This window comes from Myotis lucifugus, unplaced genomic scaffold (assembly GCF_000147115.1).
Source record: "Myotis lucifugus unplaced genomic scaffold, Myoluc2.0 scaffold_441, whole genome shotgun sequence".
Classification (NCBI taxonomy): domain Eukaryota; kingdom Metazoa; phylum Chordata; class Mammalia; order Chiroptera; family Vespertilionidae; genus Myotis; species Myotis lucifugus.
The window spans coordinates 612292-636081 of NW_005871489.1; the positions used below are offsets into that span (position 1 = coordinate 612292).

The following is a 23790-nucleotide window of genomic DNA, read 5'->3' on the forward strand; positions in this document are numbered from 1 at the left end:
ACTTTTCTTGGGTCACACAGCAAGCTGGGATCTAATCCAGAAGTCTAGCTTCAGAGTTCACTCTCCCAATACTCTCTCTCCTGCTTCTCAGTGTTCCTCAGATTTGCTATCAGAGACAGCAGTGTGATGACAGAACTTCAAAGTGTCCTAGCATCTCCCTGGGCTTGCTCTCCCTAGAAACCTCCTTTCTCCTTCCTTGACTGTCTCAGATTCATCCCTTTGCTGGCATTTCATCTCCCCCAGGATTCTGCCTCACTGATTCAACCAGATATACCTTCCCACTTTAAATAAATCTGAGAAACACAATGAATTCTTGAATCAAATTTAAATCTAATTTCAAATTCCAGTGTAATGAAACTGTATAGTAATACCTACTAGGGCAGGGGTGGGCCAACTTTTTGACTCGAGGGCCACAATGGGTTCTTAAACTGGACCGGAGGGCCGGAACAAAAGCATGGATGGAGTGTTTGTGTGAACTAATATAAATTCAAAGTAAACATCATTACATAAAAGGGTACGGTCTTTTTTTTTTTTTAGTTTTATTCATTTCAAACGGGCCGAATCCGGCCCGCGGGCCGTAGTTTGCTCACGGCTGTACTAGAGAATCATGCTATTACAACACAGCAGAAAGAAAATGAGAGGGCTATAGAAGTATTAAATTAGAAAGTACAACAAAAATACCGCTCCTACAGGGACTGGAATCAAGAATGTGGCTATGTATGAGGCAGAGGACAATCCAACTGTCTAAAAATGACAGGAAAATTAAGCAGCTATGCTCACTAAACTTCCAGAAGCCCTAGTGCTACCAAAACCCAGCCTGCCACAATACTGACCATGATCCTAAATGCTTGTTCAACTAGAGTTTTTGATGTCATGGAGATCATTTTTTCATAGGCTGTCCCCCTAATCCATGACATTTTTAATAGAAGTCAGTGAATAAAGAGAAATTTGCCTTACAACAATTTCAGCAAACATATCTATTCCAAAAAGCAACAATCATCTATATTTAGAGCCTCAAGACTCCGCCTTCGGAGGACCAGTGCAGATTTGCATTCAGAGAGAAGTGACAAGAGACAGACAGGGGCCTGCTTCTTGCAGAAATGCAGCCACACTCAATGCTTCCTAATACTAACTTCCCTGATGTGTTCAGTGACCTGTGACCTCACCTCAAACCCTAAAAAATTACTTTCCTCTTCTTTTCATCTCAGCAATGAATGTCTCCAAATAAAAATTTCACAAAGGAAGAAACATGTTCTACTTAATCCCAATTTTGAATAAAATTTAGGAAAAACCTAATCCAAGGCTACATTATACTGAAGACCAAGATTGTTTTCAGTTAGTACAGAACTACCAGAGCTATTGGTGGTTTCCTACATTGTATAAATCAGCCTGTCAGACAGTTCCTAATACATCTGTATCTTAGGAGGAGGGAAGTAGCTGCCACACGCTTAGCTCCTCAGTATCTATAAAGATGCAGCAAGTAATTACTTGACACAATCTTCATGCTTCAGTGCTCTTATGCACATGAAGCGGCGGCAACCAGATATTTAAAAACGCAGACCTTCAATGTGTTGATGAACCACTTTCAAATATAATCCTTTCAAAGTCTGCAAAGTTGTTACTGTCAGTCACAGCTAAGGACGGTATTTGCAAAAATGCATGCAGAGTAACAGACTAATTCTAACACTCTTACCTTTAAAGTCTTATAGTAAATAGCCCTGTTGATTTCCAGTGGAAATAAATTTTGCTCTTCTCCTGAACAAGCCCAATTCACATATCGAAGCCAGTTCCCCTTCTCTGGATCGGTGGCGTCAATGCACATCCATCCCAAATTTGGATAGTATACCTTGGGAGAAGAAAGAAAATACCTTTGTTAAAATGACAGTGTTGGGGTCCAACCCCAGCAGGTCCAGGGGTTCCCAAGGTGTGGACAGAGTCGGCGAAGAAGAAATGACACGGAGACAGCGTTCAGTTGATCAGCAGCCTAGCCAGGTTCTCTAGTCAGGTTCTCCAGCCAGGTTCTGTCTTTATTCTCCTGTTACACCTGTATTTATACCAGTTGATTTTAATCCTATCCATTCTATTCCAAAGGTTAGTGTTTGTTATCTCCATTCCAAGGTCACTACTCTATTGTTCTGTTAAGCTACAAGGAAGTAACTGAAGGAGATTATCCTAAGTAAAGATTATGTAGCTTAAGTGTGATTGTTTGTAGTTAAAGTGATTAACTACCCGCCTGGCACTTAGTTAAGGGGTTTTACTGATTTATTCCCTTCCTTAGTCGTGTTAATCCCTAACTCCAGGGAAATATCCCCACCTGGGGAAACAACCTTTCTCAGAGAAGTGACCTTGGTTAAAACACATAGCGCTAAGTAGGGGAGAAAACATATTAAGAACAGTATGCCATATATGCCAGGTCCCTTGAAACAAATGCTGTGCAGATGTTTCTTCCCTGCAGCGACTGTGTCAAGCAGCAAGGATAGACTGGCTTCCGGCATGACAGTATCTTTAAAATGTTCCTATTTTCAACTTTGAAGACAATTATTTTTCATTATATGCAAACTAGTGGCCCGGTGCATGGATTCGTGCACACTGACAGGAAAATAATTAGAATAGTCATTGCAAATGCTGGCATTCTGTCGACAATGCAGGCTTCTTTCAGCTTCAGAGGTATGTTGTGCCAATAGTTGGTCTTCAGACATATTCTGTCCAAGATACTGCTTTCTTTCAGCTTCAGAATGTCAACAAAAACAACCAAATTCATGATCCACAATGACAGATCGAAACATGCATGCAATTGGCACCAGCGAGAGCTTTATATGTATTGTGCATGTGCGAGTCAACGTTTATTTTTAAATTGCCAGTGTGCGTCATATGTACTGGCCGGTCAGTCAGTTGGGCAGTCGGACAGTCGGTCACTTAGCCTTTTATATAGGGAGATACTATATAAAATCATTTCAAAGAAACAAAATAAATAAGCAACAGATGAAAGAAAAAATAAAAGATGAAAATTGTTATCCAAAATTGTGTAATCCATCTGGCCAATGTGGCTCAGTGGTTGAGGGTCAACCTATGCACCAGGAGGTCACTAGTTCAATTCCTGGTCAGGGCACATGCCCAAGTTGTGGGTTTGGGCCTCAACAAGGGGTGTGCATGTGGCAGCTGAACGATGTTGATGCTCTCTCATCGATGTTTCTCTCTCTCTCTCTCCCTCTAAATATAAATGTACTAGTATATGTGTCTCTCTCTCTCTCTACATATATATATATATACACACACACACACACACACACACACACACACACATACATATCAATAAAAACATATATATTTTTAAAAACCATGTAATCCGCATTAGTTATTTTTCTATCTGAGCTTGAGTAATTTTTTTCCTCCTAAACTTGAAGAGCTATGGTAAATATGCTGAATGATCTCCAAATGCTTTGCAAATATGAACACAAAGACAAGTGACAGCTCTATTCCCTGAAGACAGAGCTGGAAGAATAAGCTGACAGCACCCTAACCCCTGGCTTCCTGGGTTGCTGTGCACATCGCCCAGTCCTGCAGGTGCCACAGTTCAGCAGGTCTCTTCACTGCAGGGCTGACAGGAAGTTAGTGAGTAAACAAGTTGCATTAACTTCCAAGTAGGTGATAGGGTATGATGCTTTTGCAAACTCAGCTCACCTTTAAACACTTCCCTATCCAGGGCACCTGTCAGGCCTGAGGTACTATGGAACATAACGGAAAATATCAGTATCCTTCAAAAAAAAAAAGACCAAAAACCCAACCCATATTTCAAGAGTCAAAACAAATTTACACTTGCAAGCAGCTTTCCCTGATCATCCGATCTCAGCCAATTCCTTCTCCCAGGTGCCTCCAGCACTTAACATTCCTTCCTTTTAAAGAAAATCTATTTAGCAACCATCTTTAACTTTATCTTTGCATATACATATATACATGTTTTACTTCCCCAAAACTAGACTATAAAACATTTGATTAGGCACTGAAATAAAATTACAGCATCAACTGGTAACAGACCTGTCAGAAACAAAGCAGACGAAATAAGTCTTCTACTTTCCCTTTAGGAAGGAAGAACCTCGATGCTTCCATTACACACACAGCTGCGACTCCTGCCACTCACTTCTTTTCTTTCCCACCCACACTAACTCTTTACTGCAGCCATCCTTCTGAAACAAAAAGCTCCCCCTCCACTCTCGCTCGTTGGGCAAGCCTGTGTCTAGAGTCTTACTGCCAGGGTATGCCCCTCTTACTGGACACTAACCATACAGGGATAATGCTACATACTTTCCATATTATCTCATTTAACCCTAGGCCGCAGATTCGTGTGTGTTTTTTTTTAACACATCAACACTGAGGATCAAAAGTTAAATAATTTTCCCAAAGTCGCTCAATTAATTAGTAGTAAATATGGGTTGAACCCCAGATCTGCTTGACCTCTACTTACCCATCCCTCCTCTGACCATCCTAGCTAAAACTGCAAAGCCATGTCTCCCTATCTGCAGCCCATCCCCCCAATTCACTTTTCTTCAAAGTAATTATGCTCTTTGAAAGTATGAGATCATCTACGTACTTATTTTACTTAGTGACTGTCTCCCTACAGCAGAGTATTAACTCCAGGAGGAGAAGACATTTTAGCCTTTTCACTCCCCGCAGTACCTACAATACCTTGACCAGCACTTGATAAACAGTAGGCTCTCAATAAATGACTATGGGATGAATGAAAGAATACCATTATACACAAATGTATTACTGCCATCATTTAATAAGCACCTACTATGTGACAGGAACCATGCTGGAAGGGGCTTTGCAGTTAGTTTATTCAATCACCGTCAGTGCCAAGGAGAATATTTTCACTATCCCATAAGTACCCCCAGTGAGTTTATTCAAAAAATGGCTGTTTACTAAAACACCTAGTTGCACCATTCTAAAGAGAGGTTACCCATGTCATATCAGACTCATTTTCAAAACTCACTGTCACACTCACCCTCAGGACACACATACACACTCCTCTCCCTTTAAAATAAAGAGAAAGAGTAGCCCCCAAGTGATATATTATGGAGAGAGAGCATCATGGTGCAAAAATTAAACCTTACACACCAAAATAATATAAGTTGCTTTACTTTAAAATGTTTAAGAGATATTTTTGTCACGTTTGTCAGCATGATAAGATAAGGAAAATGGAGTAGTTGGTCTTTAACACTGTCAGTCTGTATTAGTTATTTTTTACTTACTTGGGATTAAAGCAGCGGTTCTCAACCTGTGGATCGTGACCCCTTTGGCGGTCGAACGACCCTTTCACAGGGGTCACCTAAGACCATCCTGCATATCAGATATTTACATTACGATTCATAACGGTAGCAAGATTACAGTTATTAAGTAGCAACGAAAATAATTTTATGGTTGGGGGTCACAACATGAGGAACTGTTTTAAAGGGCCAGAAGGTTGAGAACCACTGGATTAAAGTCTTTTGATATATCACAATGGATAGAGAAATCCCACTCACTCTCAACCCACATACTGACATGGCTACAGACATCAACGAGACACAGATGAGACCGGAAAACCGCACCGAGTTACAGCCGGCAGCTGGAGGGAGGCATCAAGAGTCTACCCATCCACCTGGGCTAACAACACCGGCTGTGCCCAACTTCCTGGCTCCCAGGTCAATACTGACCTTTGCAAACAGCAAGGTATGCCACTTGAATAAATTCTTTATGTATGGTTCCTTTTGGTTCAAAATGGACTAAGGCATCTGCCAAGTCATACTTAAACTAAAATGCTTATGTTGACAGAACTTCCTTTTTTTAAAATGTGCAAACAAGTAACTCACAAAGAAATACACATGCCCAAAACCTTGTGAAGATAAAAATTAAACTTACCTAATAATAATAAAAAATAACTTCAAATTAAAATTTTTTCACCTATCAAACTGGTAACAGTTGTTTCTTAAGGGAAAAAAAACAAGATTAGAAAGTAAACATTTGCTGCAAATATAAATAGAACAACATTGATGGTTTTTTTCTCTCTCAAATAAATAAATAAATAAGCACTGCCCTAACCGGTTTGGCTCAGTGGATAGAGCGTTGGCCTGCGGACTCAAGGGTCCCGGGTTCGTTCCAGTCAAGGGCATGTACCTTGGTTGCGGGCACATCCCCAGTGGGGGGTGGTGTGCGGGAGGCAGCTGATCGATGTTTCTCATCGATGTTCCTATCCCTTCCTCTCTGTAAAAAATCAATAAAATATATTTTTTAAAAAATAAATAAATAAATAAAAATAAATAAGCACTGATTTTTTTTTCATCTTCTGTAAACTGACTTATAAGTCATTTTTCTATTGAAAATGTTTTTAAAGGGCATTTACCCACAAGTACTTAAAATATGGGTAAGTTTATATTGTTTTCTTGCTTTTGCACCTGTACGCAATAAGGTGCTTTCATTTTGTGCTCTAAGAGTTGTTTATTTACTTTGTTTGGCATTACCCAATTACAGTTTTGGGAAAAAAAAAAAAAAGCAAATATTCCCCAAACAATGCTGATCAAAGAATAAATTAGTGTCACTTTTTTAGATGGAATTTAGCAGTACTTGAGAACACACACACTGAAATGTACATGCACTTTGACCAGCATATACATTTAAAGGAATTAGTCTCATGAGACATTGGGTCAATCATACCAGGATGTATGTACACAGATGTGCATAGCAGTGTGGTTTACTGTAGACTTGTCTCAAATTCACTCCTGGATGGAAATCTCTATGGATTTGGACAGTATGATAATACATGCACATAGCAGAATACTAAGTCAATGTTAAAAAGTACTACTGCATAAATGATTAATTATGTGGAAACTTTTACTTTCTGTAACATATTTCTGTATTCTTAAAGAATTTTTTCCAATAAGCCCACATTGTTTCTGTAACTAGAAGAAAACAAAGATAACCAGAAGTTGTGGAAATATATTATTGGTATAAAAGATAGTCACAATACATTGATGATTAAATAAAGCCATTTACAGAAAGTATGGCTTATATAATACCGTTTTTGTTTTAGACATATGACTATATGAAGAAAAAAATAATCTGAAACTATGTAAGTATAAATGTTAATAAATTATGGTTTTCTCTGAGAAGTAGAGTTGCCATATTTTTTTTTTCTGCTGCTTATCTAAATTTTCTACCTTTTCTCCACTGATTTAGTATAACTCTTAAGCAAACAAAGGAAGTGGGTGGGGAGAGCAAGTTAGTCTTTTGAATGAAAACCTAAGTTTGAATGAAGGCTGCCAAGGTCTGCTCAATGCTAAGCTAAAATATTCCTCTTCCTACTCCTCCCAACATCATCACACATACACATTTAAAAAAAATAATGTAGCTTTCTCATTTGTCTTGAGACTCAACCTTATAAGTAAGAACTGCAATAAAAAAATGTGTTTATATACAATCTATCTCAGTCAAACTTTGTTTTCCAAACAATTACTTTCAGTAGCTGGCACACAGAACCTAATCACTAAAATGTGACAGAATTTTTAAAATGTAAACTACACATTACTAGACTGCACAAGGGCCTTAACACCTTCTAGGATAGTGGAAAGAAAGTAGAGAACCAACTACCATTCCTTCTCAAAGACAATGCAAAGGCAGGTGAAACTCCCACCCTAGCTCAAACTCAACAAATGATATGTAGCAAGTCTATTTCCACATTTTTACGACAAATTCAAAATTTAGTACACACTCCAATTTGTAACATTTTATGTTACAAATAAAAAAATCTTATTCAATTAATGCAAAGTACCATAAACTGCCTAGGAGGTCCTTACGTACTCTCAATTTGCAATAACCACACCAGGAGTTAACACAGGGCAATTATGACACCTCTTCATACCTATAGTCTCCTGCTGAGATAAACCTTTTATTCACTAAAACCAGCCCCCGCCCTCCCTCCCCTCCCAAGTTAGAGTCTACAGATTCCCCGCCCACTATGGCTCTAACACATTAGAGATGGAGATGGGCCTTCTCCTGGCGTCCCAGCTCCATTCCAGTGGCTCTAGTTTGTCATATTGTCTAAGGCTCCTTTTCATCTTTATTTCTCTGGGGATCTAGCTTGTTGAATCCAACACTATGATCTACACACCACTTCCCCCTTTCCCTATCTGTTCCTGGAAGACAGACAATACCTAATTATATTTCCATTTGTTTAAACTGTCAAAAGGACTCAAGGGGAGACAGGATGTCTACTTCTCCACTAGCCCAACTTGCATAGCATTTCCCACCAATGCATTTGCATGAGTAAATAACTCAAAGAGCTTTCAAAAGTCATTTCCAGGATCCATCCTCCACTCCAGTTTGTTTCAAAATACTGCGCATACCTTCTGACATTAGAAGAGAAAGAAATTCTAAGCAAAAATGAATATTGATAATCTTTTAAAAAGTACTCAACTACAAAATAAATGTTTTTATACTCTATATGATAATTCAAGTGTTCATCTTTGATACTCAGGTTCCACTAATATTTATTGAACCAGCACATCTATATCAAGTAATTTCTTATACACCATCTAATTTGTAGCCAAACAATTCCATGAGGAGCTTGTTATCCTCATTTAAAAGTGGCAATAAAGAAAAAAAATTATTTATAGAATTTACAAAAAAAGTCTCCATTATAGATATAATTTCTATTTCAATTATTAGTTGAAATGCAAAATATACATCTTCCTTCCATCCTCCTGACTCAAAATTTGTGACCTGAATGAAATAATGCAAACAGAAGCAGTGAAGTATCAGTTTTCATTTATAACAATGTGGGAAAACATTGTTTAAAAGATTAATATTGGGTTTTAAAAAGCTAAGAAGAAATATGCACTCATGATATTTATATAAATTAGCATAATCCTTCTAGAGGTCTGTTAAAGAAAATTTATCAAAGATTGCCCTAGCTGGTTTTGCTCAGTGGATAGAGCGTCGGCCTGCGGACTGAAGGGTCCCAGGTTCAATTCCCAGTCGGGGCACATGCCCAGGTTGCAGGCTCAATCCTCAGTAGGGGGAGTGCAAGAGGCAGCCGATCAATGATTCTCTCTCATCATTGATGTTTCTATCTCTCTCTCCCTCTCCCTTCCTCTCTGAAATCAATAAAAACAAAATAAAAAAATTATCAAAGATTAAAATGTACAAAGTAGCTTTTGACTTAACAATTATACTTGTAGGAATTTATCTTAAGAAGATAACCAGACAAATCAGCAAATACGTATACAGAGTGAATTCCATATTTAAAGAATTGTTAATATCATGAAAAAATTAAAACTATTTAAATGTCCAACTGGTTAAACAGTGGAAGATATAGTAGAATTCTAAGCAGCATAAGAAATAATGATGTAGCTCGGTCAGTGTGGTTCAGCGGTTGAGCATCGACCCAGGAACCAAAGGTCACCTGATTCGATTCGAGCCCCAGTTGTGGGCTCGATCCCTAGTAGGGGGAGTGCAGGAGGCAGCTATTGATGATGTTTCTCTCTCATCAATGTTTCTATCTCTCTCCCTTCCTCTCTCTCTCTCTCTAAAAAAAAAAAATCAATAAAAACATTTTTAAAAAGGAAAGAAACAATGATATAAATAATATTTGACAGATATATCCATAACATATTGAAAGAAAAAGGCACATTACAAAACTACATGTACTGTCTGATGTCAATTGCATGAAGCATCTGTTTCTATACCCGTGTATGTGAGAGACAGAAAAAAACGAGAGGCAGAGAAATAGTTAAAAGAATGTCTACCAACATGTTCACAGATGACTTTTACTTTCCTGTTTATAGTTTTCTATATTGTTTATGTGATTTTGCACTGAGTGTGTACAACCTTCATAAGTTAAAATAAAAAAAAACAAAACATTAGAGTGAACACCAAGAATGGACCACACTGTAAAACATGGACTTGAAGTGATAATGATGTGTCAATGCAGGTTCATCCATTTTAACAAATGTACCACTCGGGTACAGGATGTTGACAGCGAGGGAGGCTGTGTACAGGGGCAGGGCACAGCCGCAGGGCGGGGGAATTTATAAAGAAACTCTGTACTTTCTGCTCAATTTTGCTGTGAACCTAAAAGTGCTCTAAAAGTCTATTTTTTTAAAAAAGACATTAAAGCAATTCAAAAGTTGTGTTCATCAGAAGCAATTTGAGCCCCATGGAAGTGAATTGAAAGGTTTTCATCAGAAGCTGTTTTAGAATCCTGCAGACTGCTCAGTGGGTGTGGGGTGGTCAGGGGAAGCATTCATTACATGTAGGCCAGCATTTCACCTGGCTAGCAGTTCCCTTCCAGAAACTGATCAAAGAATGTTCTCCTCTTTGGAGAACCTGTTTTGTGCATTCACCCTGAGATACTCTACTGTTTTTCTCCAGTTATGTCTGATTTAATAGAATGTTTCCAGTGAAAGCTTAGAGGACTTAAGACTGTGATAGATAACCAGGGGCTCAAGAAAAGCAATTTAACACTGTCTTTGATTAGCTTTAAAATGGAGTTCTAGTGGGGGCAAAAGACCAGGCTGCTAAAAGATAAGCTGTTCGTAAGGGGCTTTAATTGAAGAACAAATGCCAAGATGAGACTTTAATGATAAGCAGTTTCTGTTACATTAATAAGAGGCGCTCTGATGCAAGTCAGTGGATAACGCCAAGGTTGGAATAAATTAATGGAGAAATTCTAAATTTTACCTGGGTTCTTATTTTCTTCTTTATATGAAACTAGTGGCCCAATGCACGAATTCATGCACATTGAAAGGAAATTAATTAAAAGAAATATTTTAATATCGCTATTCGCCCTTTCTCTATAATAGAAGTGTCAACCAAATTCACAATCAACAATGACAGATGGAAACACACACATGCGACTGGCGCCAGCAAGACCTTTATATGTATCGTGCATGCGTGAGTCAACTTAGCCTTTTATAGATATAGAATAAACTTGCTTAATTAGACCTGCTTTCTGATTTAGCTAAACTTTTTCCAGCCCAGTGAAGCACCTCAACTTCTCTTTCAGGTAATTGTCAGCAACACAGCAGTAAATATCAACATGAAGCAGATTATTATTGTAGATCAGGATAGAGAAAAAAGGGTAAAATACTTAACTGCAGCAGTGTTTGACTATATTCTGTGCAATGAGAAAACCTGAAGTCATTTTCAAGGTCCACCATTTCTTACTTCTTTTCAGTCGGGTCAAATTTCTAAGCTTTCTAAATCTGTTTTCCAGCTAATGAAAAAAAAAAAAAGGATTCCACCAAGTGTCCTATCTACCTACTCCAGGACTTCTGTGAGGATCAAATGAGATGAGGCATGGGAAAACGCTTCACAGACATTTGCTTAAAGTGTAAAATGTTTCCACCTGGGTATAAAGCAAGTCAGGTTCCTGGGCTGAAGAAACTGCAAGGAGGCTAGTTGTCACTAGGAGAGGAAGCCGGGCATTGCTACGTGATGTCATTACCCAGACCGTCGGACACTTAGCATATTAGCCTTTTATATCTATACTAGAGGCCTAGTGCATGAAATTCGTGCACAGGCGTGGTCACTAGGCCTGGCCAGTGATCGAAGTGCGAGTGTCTGGCATGGAAGGGCAGGTCCCAGCTGACCTCTGAGCCCTGGGCAGCACCTGGGCCCCCAGGACCCCACGCACCTCCTCCGCCAGAGTCATGGTGCCTGAGCCCCCACGTGGAGATGTGGTGAGTGCAGTAAGACGCCGGCGCCGCACGGAAGCCGGGAGGCCAGCGCGCTCTCTCCCGGCCAGCCTCGCAGACCGGCTCCTGTGTGAACCCACGGGGAGCCCAACTGGCCCCTGTGGTACCAGCAGAGAGGCCGCGCAGGTGCGGGGCAGGCTCCTTGAGAGCGCCTGGCACCTGAGCATGGGGGATTCCCCAGTGCGGGAGCCCTGGCCTCCTGGGGGATGGTAGCAGGGGGAGTGAGAGCAAGCTCAGCAGACACCCCACATTCTCACCGCATCTCTGTCCCCATCACCCCCGCCCCCAGGTAGCCAGTGAGAGGTCGCAGCGCATCGCCAACACCCGCCATGTTCTGCGCCACCCCCTGGTGGTCAGCACATGTCATAGTGAGCAGTTGAACTCCCAGTTGAGGGGTCAATTTGCATATTAGCCTTTTATAAAAGGCTAATATGCAAATTGTCCCCTTGAGAGTTTGACCAGGAGTTTGGTCGCTCATTATAATGTGTGATGACCACCAGGAGGCAGCGTGGAACGAAGGAAGGCCCCAGCCGGCAGCCAGAAGGCTCCAATTGGCCCTGATCGCCGGCCAAGTTTAGGGACCCTACTCGTGCATGAATTTTATGCACCGGGCCTCTAGTATGTAGATAAGTTCATTATAATTTATGCTCCCTGTACTTTGCCAAATGCTACTTCTTCATATATATGTCATATATATCTACTTTTAATAGAGCAAAAGGCTTAAGGGTTTCTGTATGGAATATATACCCTGTGGTTGGAAGTATGTGAATGATATCCAAATTTTTAAATTTAATTCATTGGGGTGATATTGATAAAATTATATAGGTTTCAGGTGTACAATTCTATAATACATCATCTGTACATTGTATTGTGTGTTCACCACTCTAAGTCAAGTCTCCTTCCATCAACATTTATCTTACTATAACTTCCTTTCCCTCTGGTAATCACCATACTGTTGTCTGTGTCTAGAGGTTTGTTTTGTTTGTTTGTTTAATCCCTTCACCTTTTCCACCCAGCCCTGAAACCCCTACTCCAGATTGTTGTTGTTTTTTAACTGGAGGAAGGAAAAGCCAGCCCTGACAAAAACTAAATCTTTATACCTGACCCACAAGAACTGGCAATGTCATAAGGGTTCACAAACTGTGGTATCTTAAGCTAACAAGAGAATATTAATAGTAGAAACTGAATCCCTATTATGCCATGGCTCCAAATCACAATTTTCACCAAGCTACTATGAATTCATACTATGCAGAAATTTCAATATAAATGAAGCTTAATGGAGAAAAGGCACCATTAATAATTTATACAATATGCCCAACAATATCAAACTGCTATGTTGGGTAAAATAGGTACCATAAACTTGGGTTTAATATCAGTGGCATTTGTACAAGCTTAGCATTCTATACCCAGAAGTAAAGCACACATTTCCTGGGTCCCTGACATTATCCTCACTCAGGTGAGCACTAACCCAGAAGATCATATTTGTTAGCTTCCCTTGGGAAACTTGTAAAATTAAAAATGCGGTTTGGAGCCTAATTTTGTCGTCAAGATACCTGTGACCACTTAGGGTAATAGCATATTTTGACTGGGCAGTTTTTCTACAAATATAGCAAGCACTCTCTTACCTCAAAAGTGGTGAAATAGCAAATGTAATTATCCTCAGGGTAAGTCCTCATTCCTAAAGCCCCTTGGGTTAACTGCCATTAGATTTATTATAAGGGATTCACAACAAAGAACTCAAAATTATTGGGAGAAGTCATCGGAATTTCAAGTTAAGAAACACTGCTTATAACATTGAGAAGAACCACAATATACTTCAAACGTACAAATGCCACAGAACTTCTTGATGTAAAGTATCCAGACACTTCCTATGCATATTTTATTTTTAGGCTTGTGCATGTTTACATGTGAAACAGATGTGACTCAATTTAAGACAATCTGGTTGGAATGCTTTTCCTCACAACCGAAAAACTCCACTTACTTTCAAAAGGAGTCACACCACTCAGTTCCTGTAAGAACATGAGGAGTTTCCAGAGGGCACCTCATCTGAACTAAATTCCACACAACTGGTGAATTCGCATGCAACTCTCCAAGAAACAATTAACAACATATTTTGTCTTCACAGCTACCTTAATGAGATATTTTTTATTCTCTTCATTTTAAAATTGAGGGTTTTAGCCAGAGTCACAAAGCTAACGGTAGGATATGAACCAATGAAACCTTTTTAATTGCCTCACTGTCCGTAGATGTGGATTCTAGTTCTGCATCGACTCCACTCTCAACATCTGGGCCCCACAGGAAGGAGGAGTTCACCTCTGCTCTGAACCGCTTCACCTCTGTAAGGAGGGTGCTAATGTTCTGCTCTTCCAGGATTGTTGGGAGAACATGAAATAAACCGAATAAAAGACTTTTGAAAAGTTCAAAGCACAATATAAATGTGCCATGTGCTAAATATATTCAACTCTGAACATTCCAGCAACACAGATGATTTTCTAAAATACAGAGGACCCGAACAATGTTTTTATATGCAGCCACCTTGGGGTGTCTTTTATGGTGTCTATCTGGAAGCCTGTAAAGTGACAGACGAAAGTCTTGGCTGCAGAGCAAAAGCCCTGAACAGGGGATATAAAGAGTGGATTTGACAAGTATTGTTGAGGATGGCCAAACAGTCTCAAAATACAAATGTAAACAGCAGTCTGCATCCATGGAAACACATTTTCTACTTAATAAAAATATTCTTGATTTTTAAAGAACACATTAAAATAGTGGTTTTAATTTCCGAATGTCAGATCCTAAGAGAACAGATTTTGTTTAAATGTCTAGAACTCTGATAGACAAAAAACACAAAATTCTTCCTTACCTCCCACATGTACACATTATTCTTAACCTGAGATCTTTTTTTCTTATCACCAACAAATGGTCCAAACTTTTTGCCTTTTAAAATTGGTTTAGTGGCCCAGACACCTAGAAAAGAAAACCAATATTTTTATAATGCATGTGGTTACTTTAAAGACTGAAGCACTAGTGTGCTCTCTCTTTCTCTCTAGAGCACACCTGTGCCTTCCCCCACCCCCTTCTTTTCCTTAGGCCCGTATCTTTCGCTTTCTTTCTCTTAAGTTCCAAGGGCCCTTCTTTTGCTTCTGTAACTTGTTTCCTGAGTCCATGCAGCCCTGCTGGCTCACTTCTTCTGCCTCTGTGACTTTTTTTTCTAAAAGGCTAAATAAACGTCTTGTACTCAAGTTCTTGGCTCTGAATTCTGTCTTTGCCAAACTCAAGAACCAAGGTCTAATAGTGCCGCTATCACCTAGAGCTGTGACTCAGATTGTCTTACCACCCTTCTCGGTGTGGAAAGAAAAAAAAATAGATTGAAGCACTAAAATCAATTCAGTTTCACAAAATAGTTAAAAGGCTACAGCCTAAAAGCAAGATGTTAAATCAACTAAGATCAGGTGAAAGCAAATTAAGTCTTCAACAGTGATTTTTCTTTTTCTTCTTTATATTCTATATTTTGCAAATAGCCTCTAAAAAACCTATTTTGTTTTATAATAAAAAATAATGTTTTATATACTTGCTTGTTTTTAATTTTTACATGTAAAATTAGCTGGACAGTACAATCACGAATACTTGGAGAATAGCACAATTAAAGAGAAAAAAACTGGAATATAGTCAAACTACAAATAATTTTTAAACTCTTCTTTCTATTTTTCTACAGACTTCAATGATCTCCAATAAACATGAGCTGCTTTTATAAAGGGTTAGAAATATAGGTTTTTTAATAAATATTTTTAAAGTTTGTTTGTTCAAAATGAAAAACCCTCTCCTCACTGTTTCCTAAAATCTTAGCTACGGGGGCAACTCACTTTGCGGAGTTTCAAAGAGCCAAGAAGTATGCTGTTCTGTGGTGTTCTTAAGGGTGTTTCTATTTCCTCTGAACTGGCCATAAGGCAGACAGATAAAGCAGCAGTGGTTAAAATGGCAGGAGGCCACCCGGAGTCAAGGGAACCGGTGCCCAGCAGTGGCTCTCGCTGACAACAGGTTCCCTCATCTCCTGGCCTCAGTTTCCTCACATACAGGATGGTGGCATCTCAGCCAGTCCTGTTCAGCTAGGATGTACAAATCCCACTTTTCTGTAAGTCTGCTATGAATCCTGTTTGATAACGGCTAATAATAAATTAGTGGAGCTATAAAATCGAACACTTTCATGTGAATGATACAATTTAAATGCTCAAGTTACTGAATAGATTCCAATGAGGATTAGAAAAAGCATTTATTAAAAATTTATTCACACATATATATACATAAATTATAATATCAAAAGCACATCTTTAAAAAAAAACAACCCACAGGATATAAACATGATATATTCCAAGACTGTACTTTGACTAAATTTTTATCATTTATTTCCTTTGCCTTATGACCAAAGATTAAAACATAAAAATAAGATCAAACACACAAGATCTATGTCCACCCTGGATTCGTGACTGGAAACTGCATAAACACCACATAATCTTCTAAGTCAGAGTATAATCTGCTGCTTTTATGGGGAGCTCCCTACCTTAAATGCCCCAAAGGAAGTCTGCCTGCAGCCTGCAATCCCTTCCCCTGCTCCTTCTCGGACCCGAGGACTCACCAATCCGGGCCTTGTCAACAGCAGATGGGAAAAGCCTCACTTCCTCGGGAAGTCCTCGGAGCACATGTTCGGGTACCTCGGCCAGGGTCTCAGCGGTTGCCACAGGCTCAGTAGTGTTCTGCAAGTCAAGAAACAGAAGGATCATAGCAAAACGAAGAAATCCCAGCTAGCATTTTGTTTTTTTCTGGTCCAATAAGCAAATATGCAAACATGTAACTGAAGCTAAATCTGGCAAGCCAAGCCAAGCCCAAGCCCATGATGTCAAGCATTTCAGAGCTGCTTTGATGTCTGTTTGTGAGTCTCCAAAGGAAACCACTGACCCTCAAGCATGTCTGCGTTAATCTGTTTTGTTCCAGCCACCCACAGCCATTTTCAAAATATGTAATCTCTGGTGCCATATTGCTTTAAACTCCCAGAGAATCTGGCAGCTTAAGCTTACACTTACTCTTAAGTCAAAGGCTACCATCAGCATTTTAGAACATTTAAAAACTCACAATCAACACTCCTTATTAAGTGAATGCCTTCAGCACATACTGTAAAGGCCACAGTGGCCAGCTGGACCCCACCTGATCCATGCTTTAATCTCCACCACCAATACCCCTGGCAGAGCCTTGACTATTCCAACCAAGAGCACTGGAACTTATTCTGGACCTTCATGGGAAGTACAACTTTCCAGGAAACAGTAACTCACCACCATCTACCAAGTCAGTAAATAGCAAAGTCACCACAATATCACACAGTCTCTAAGAAAGACATTTTTATACTAACCAAAGTGTATGTTCAAATTCACTGTAATCTTAAGAAATAAGATCACTATTAAATATGTATAGAAGGGGATGAAAAGGGGAGATTTAAGTCAACTGGTAAAACATGACTGTTATTTTACAAATAACTTTCAAGTCAAAGGGAAACCAAGCATCTGTTAACTGGTACCACATATACCCTAAAGAACTCATGTGTGTATCATGACACCTAAGAATGCTGGGTTTTGTAGTCCGAGTGTTCTTTATTTCACTGCAAAGGGAAACATTCCCCCAAGAACTTTCAAAGAAACCAACGTGGGCAAAAAGCAAACTCTAAGCTAAAAAGATTAATTTTGCCGAAACCGGTTTGGCTCAGTGGATAGAGCGTCGGCCTGCGGACTGAAGGGTCCCAGGTTCGATTCCGGTCAAGGGCATGTACCTGGGTTGCGGGCACATCCCCGGTGGGAGATGTGCAGGAGGCAGCTGATCGATGTTTCTCTCTCATCGATGTTTCTGTCTCTCTCCCTTCCTCTCTGTAAAAAATCAATAAAATAAATAAATGAATTAATTAATTAATTTTTAAAAAAAAGATTAATTTTCCCACAACAATCAAGCTCTTGTAGTTTTTGAGAAAGTTTTGTGCCAAGAAAAGAATATCATCCAAATTTGAGTACTCCCAGAATTTCAATTGTTTCAAAAACTACCAATAGGCTGCTTCAAGAGAAAGAAATCCCACAGCAATGAGCAAGTCATAATGAAGGTCTCTCGGGCCTGCTTTGAGCTGAATGCACAAAAGCAGACAGTGAAGACCTGGGTTGCTGCCTGGGATGGAGCAGTCAGCAGTGCATACGCCTCAGAAGCTTTGGCCCCAACATCATCACACACAAGTTAAGTGCCTTCCAAAATATGGGAATGCCAAATGTGCTCCAGAAAATGACCCTGTGGTATTTTTAAGTAGCTAAAGTGTAAAAATTTCTCACTTCTAAATATAGTGCCCGTTTTTAAAATTGTAATCTATAAACTAGAATTATGGAAACCTGAATAAATTTTTTTCAAAGCGGAGAAAGGTATAAAATTGGTAGTTGGTACCCCAGGCTATATAATAGTTTTTTTTAACACTGATAAATTAAGCAATATTAACAAGTACTAGCCCGAGTTATGAGTCCTATCACTTCCAGTAAGAGAAAGTTTTTCCCCTTTTTCGGATGGACTCCGAAGCAAAGATTTTAAAGAATTTGACATCATTTAACCTCCCCAGGAGCTTTGAAAAGACAGTCAGCTAAGCTAAACTGATACTTCCAGGCACTATCACAGTATTATTAACAACAACTTCATATGCCCTCAGAAGCTCCCCGGGGACTCCTTGTAGGGCACTGTGCTAACCATCTTACATGCATGATAGAGTTTACTCCAAACAGAACAGGAGGCAGGGACTGTCAGTGCCTCCTCCAGGCAACACACACAAACATACATGAAGAGGCCTAGGGAAACTGTCTAAGTTGCTCAGGGCCATAATTTGAACCTTGTCTGTCTGACCCCAGAGCCCAAGCTCATAACCACTGTGGGGTTTCCAGTTAAGATTCTGCTAGATTAGGTTTGCGTCTCTAATGTAAAACATGATGACTATAGTTGATAACACTGTTACTGAATGAAATTTGCAAAGAGAATAGAACTTAAATGTTCACAAACACACACAAAAGGATAAATATGATATGAGAGGTGATGGATATCTTAACTAATTGGAAGATGGGAATGCTTTCAAAACATGTATGTATATCAATTCACTACAATGTATAATTTAAATATCTTACAGATTTGTCAATTACATCTTAATGAAACTGAAAGAAAAAAAAAGATTCTGCTGGAATATAACCTAAGAACATCTACCCTAAAACCTCCAAACGTCCACGGAAAGGTCAGCAGATGACGGTACTAAGACAGAATGGTCATTCCCACAGGAAATGTGTAACATCAGTGTAAGTTGGAGACCAGGTATATTAAAATTTGTGAAACACTGTGAATATAAAGGACCTCAGCAGAGCTGCCAGAGGGGAAAGAAATAAGGAAAACTCCTACCCTTTTATTTACCTGCTTTCAGCCAACCTATTATTTATAATTTTGGCTCATTTACCTAGTTGGGAAAAGCTATTTCTCTGTTTATTTTAGAGCCTTTACACTAGAACGAAACTCAACTTCCATCTCTATGCAGCCATCCAGCCCTGGCAGCTCTGAGGCCTTCCTCTAGCCTCCCAGGCTGTTGGAATCTCCACTGCATGGAACATTTTTAGAAAATCAGTGATTCGAGAAACAGAAGGTGGGTTGGCCTGTCCAAGGAGAACCATCCTCTCCCCTTCCTTAATTTTCCTGCATAGGTCTAATCACAATTTTAAACAATTATTAGTATAATTTCAAGTTTAACGTACCTCCCCATCAGAGTGCAATGAAGACATATGGTGTATACGTTACTGAATGCTGCACCCCAATGCTTAGCAGGAGACATAAAATGTTTGTCACTTAGATACTTGAATGACTAAATGATTCTTGTAAGCTAACTGAAATCTTTTTTAGAAAAAGGAGGGATAAAAGTAAAATAGCAGGGTCATCTATCAGGAAGTATTTTCTCCATGTGTGCCTGAATTTCTTGCATCTGAGGTAGGTATTTTTCTGGGTTGATACAAGAACCCTTTTTTGGAATATATGATATGTTCTCAATTTCAAGCAACCAATTTATAAATTAAACCTTTGGAACAAAAAAACGCTTTAAAAATCCCTCACACGCTCAATAAAACTGGAATCTCTTTTTTATATATATCTTGATAGTATCAGATATAATATATTGTAAACAGGGTCATCCAACTTGGTCCCAGATCGATATTGTCTACAAGAAATTGCAATATCTAATCGATTAATTTAGTAAAATATTTCTGAGTCCCTCCTATGGCCAGGCAATGTTTCAGGCATCACATTTGCCTTAACAATGTTTCCCTCTAGTAAGGAAGGCAAATAAAATCAGATATACGATGCCTGGTAGATATTGATGCTCTAAAGGAAAACCAAGCACAAGAAAGACAGTAATGGAGAGGGTAGGGTGCTACTTTAGACAGAGTGCTCAGGGAAGACCTCTCTACACCTAGGAAGAATCACGCAGCGATATGAGGTGAAATATGCCAGAAAAGTGAACAGCAAGGACCACTGCTGAGTTAGGAAAAAGCTTGGTGTGCTCAGAGAAGAGACAGGCAAAAGTCCAATGTGTGCAGAGCAGAGAAGGTGAGGAAGGCAGGAGTAATAATACCTTAGGAGAAATGTATCACCACTTGCTGATCTACACAGAAGGTGCCAACCACAGACCAGGCTGCAAGCTCTAGGAAGGAACCCTGGCTGCTGCTCCTCCCAGGACCCCATCCTTGCTATCCCAGAATAAAAGCCATTTGCATTTTAAGGCTTTTAACACTGATCACTGTGATAAGTATGGAGGAAGTTACAAGGACTTCCAGGCTTCTCTATTATGCAATAGGAAACATAGAGCTCTTTATTTCAATGAACTGATCTGGAATGGTATGTATTAAATGTAACTAACACATTAAATTTAAGTTAATTTAATTTACATACCTAATTCCATAAGTTACTTAGTTATTAACTATTCATTGATCCGGTTAATTTGATGTCTCCAACTTCTTACCTCAATCTCAAATGTAGTTAATATTCACTCCCTTCCCCAATAAATGGCCAAGAGGCCCTCCTGCACTCAATGATTAACAAACACTCCTGGGTGCCTGCCCGGCCCTGTGCTGAGCGGTGAAGAAACAATGGTTAGTTAGTAAAGCTGATCTGGACCCCTCCCCACAAAGCTCACTGGCTAGGAATTGCTCTTCTCCTGCTTCCCAGCACACAAAAACCTCAGAGAGATTTTGACTCTCCAGTTCTTCCATCTGTGGAGGGAGCATCTGAAAGGCCCCTCTGCTGCTTCCTCCTCACACCTTTCCTCTAGCCCAGGACGACTATCCTCTGCCATGTTGGGGGGTGCAGGAGAACTTAGGGAGCATGACATTTATTCCTTCCTCTGGGCCAAGATCTACGCTAAGCACTGTCTATGCATTACCTCACAACAATACCAAAGCTAACACTGACCAAGTATGCAGGCCACTCAGACACTACTCCAAGCACTTTCTATGCATTACCTCGTTTAACCTTTACACTACCACTCTGGCTGTAATTTTATGATCCCCCTTTTTACAGATGAAAATTGAAACCTGCCCATAGCTGCAGTTAATGAGTGGCAGAGCTAGGGTACAAACCCAGATAGTTGGGCTTCAGGGTGTGAACTTTCAAATACGATGCAGTGGCGTAGCTCTGTCAAGTAACTTCCCTAAACTACAAGATGTTAAAGTAGTGGAGCCAAGATCAAGTCCACACAGTCAGACTCCAGAGTCCACATTTTAACCAGTGGGGTCTCACACTATAGTCCGGGGATGCCTGGGAAGTCCCTCTCGGGGTCCATGAGCTAGTTTTTATAATAATACTAAGGTGTTACCTGCCTTCTTCACTCTGAGGTATGGAGTGGAAAGTTTGGGGGAAGCTATGACATTCTGCTGGCTAATGGAATGGGATTAATCTTAGGTTTCAAATGTTCTGATTTATGAATAAGGCCATGTGTTAAGGATTGAGCATTCCAGGGAAAGTCGGAGATGACAAAGAGCTTAGCATGTTCAGGAAAAGAGGCCACTATGGCCAGGTCAGAGTGACCCAGGGAGCAAGCAGAGGTGGCCACCACCAGAACCTGCAGAGCCCTGAGGGCCAGGGCACAGAGACTGGATGGCATGAGGAGAGTGGTGGGACCCCACCAGAAGGTTTTGGTCAGGGGAGTGACAGGATGTCATGAGGTTTTCTATTCCATATTTTACTCCCTGGCCCCTACAAGCACCAACTTCTGGCTCCTCCTCCCTTCACCAAACTAGATCTCTTACTCCTCTGGGGCTTTTGCAATTCAGGCTTTTAGTTGCTAATGAACCCAGGCCACTGGTCCTTATGGCCCTCAATTCTTCTGCCAGTCAATATTCTCTACATCCTTCCAGGTCAAGTTCAAATCCCAGTTCATCCATGAAGACATTCTAAACAACTCATGATGATTGTCCACTTCTCTGATTTCCTATATGGTCAGTTTTATGTTGTATAAGTATAGTACTTAAGGCACGGGGAAAATGATTCAATGGGGAGAGATGTCAGTGAGGTAATCAATTAGGAAGTTTCTATAACAGCCCAAACAAGGGATGTTTGGGTTTGAACTCAAGCAATGACAGTGATAAGAAGTTATTTTATTTTATTATAAAGTTTTTTTAAATACATTTTTTATTGATTTCAGAGAGGAAGGAAGAGGGAGAGATAGAAACATCAATGACGAGAGGAGAAACCAAGATGGCGGCATAGGTAAACACCGGATATTGCTGCCTCGCACAACCACTTCAAAAATACAACTAAAAGACAAAACGGACATCATCCAGAACCACAGAAAGGCTGGCTGAGTGGAAATTCTACAACTAGAAGGAAAGAGAAAAGCACACTGAGACTCAGAGGAGGTGCGGAAGTAAAGTGCAGAGGTACGGAGGTGCACGTGGAAAGGGCTGGCAACTGAGGACGGTTGTCTTTTTCAATCGGGAGGGAGACACATGCCCCCACTCTGAACTCCAGTTCCGGGCGAGTCTCTGGGGACTCAGACTCATACGGGGAGAAACTGGACTATCTGGCATCAGGTGGAACTCGAGAGTGGCTTTCTCTCAGAGGTGCTTGCAGCAATTACCACGGGACACTGAGACCCGGGGCCTCTTAGGGAAGGACTGAGGATCAGCCATAGCTGTTTGCTCCACCCTGTTGATTCCCTGAGACCCCGCCCCACCCAAGCTGTGCACAGAGGCTTTTGCATATGAATGGCCTGTCTTCTGCAATCTAAAATTACCTAACAAACTGCAGGTGGGTCAGAGAGACCCAGAACATCCAAAAGAAGGCCCAAGGCCCCACAGCAGCTTGCATTGCTTCACAAGTGGGCCTCATCTGGGCACCTCCAAACCCCAAACAAAGAAGATGAAGCTGCAGATCTCTCCATAGCTCCTGCTGGGTAGCCTCAGGCAGAGGCTAGATTAGCACATCCTTAGATACAAGAGCCAGTGTACCCAGTGGTCAGAGTGGGACCATCCAGATTACAATTCCTCAGATCCATAAGGGACACATTCAGGGGGCAGAGTCAGTGGGCACCAAAGCCCCACTGAAGCAAGTCTTGCCCCATAAGGGTGTCTTTAGCACAGAAGTTCTCCCACCGTAGACACAGGTGATTCTTACAGCCAATTGGCCTGGAGGTCAATTCCTCCCAGTGATACCTACAACAATCAAGGCTTAACTACAACAAGACTGTGCACAAAGCCCACAAAGGGGTGCACCAAGAGTGTCCACCTCAAGTAATTGGGGAGGCTGAGCCACTGGGCCCTATAGGACACCTAGCACAGAAAGCCACTCTATCAACACAGGGAAGCATAAAAAATATGGAGACAAAGAAACAGGTCACAAATGACAGAAATGGAGGAAAGCAAACTACTGGATATAGAGTTCAAAACCACACTTTTAAGGTTTTTCCAGAATTTTCTAGAACCTCCCGATAAATTTTAGTGAGCCCCTCCCATAAATCTAGTGAGCCCCTCGA

At 40.3% G+C, this 23790-nt stretch overlaps 1 protein-coding gene across 9 annotated transcripts in view; it reads right to left on the reverse strand.

Moving 5' to 3' along the window:
* PRDM2 (PR/SET domain 2) overlaps positions 1-23790 on the reverse strand; it is a 95491-nt gene that overhangs the window by 63109 nt on the left and 8592 nt on the right. For 7 of the 9 annotated variants that reach the window (XR_001351177.2, XM_023744258.1, XM_023744255.1 and 4 more), the window contains exons 2-4: positions 16360-16477; positions 14590-14693; positions 1694-1846 (exon numbers count right to left, since the gene is read on the reverse strand). Coding sequence is in view for 7 of the 9 variants with exons in the window: in XM_023744258.1 (XP_023600026.1) it covers positions 1694-1846; positions 14590-14693; positions 16360-16477 (375 nt within the window). In the remaining 2 variants the exon portion in view is untranslated. Of the gene's footprint in view, positions 1-1693; positions 1847-14589; positions 14694-16359; positions 16478-23790 lie in introns of those variants that run through there. The other 2 variants (XM_014468273.2, XM_023744263.1) reach the window with 2 other exon arrangements.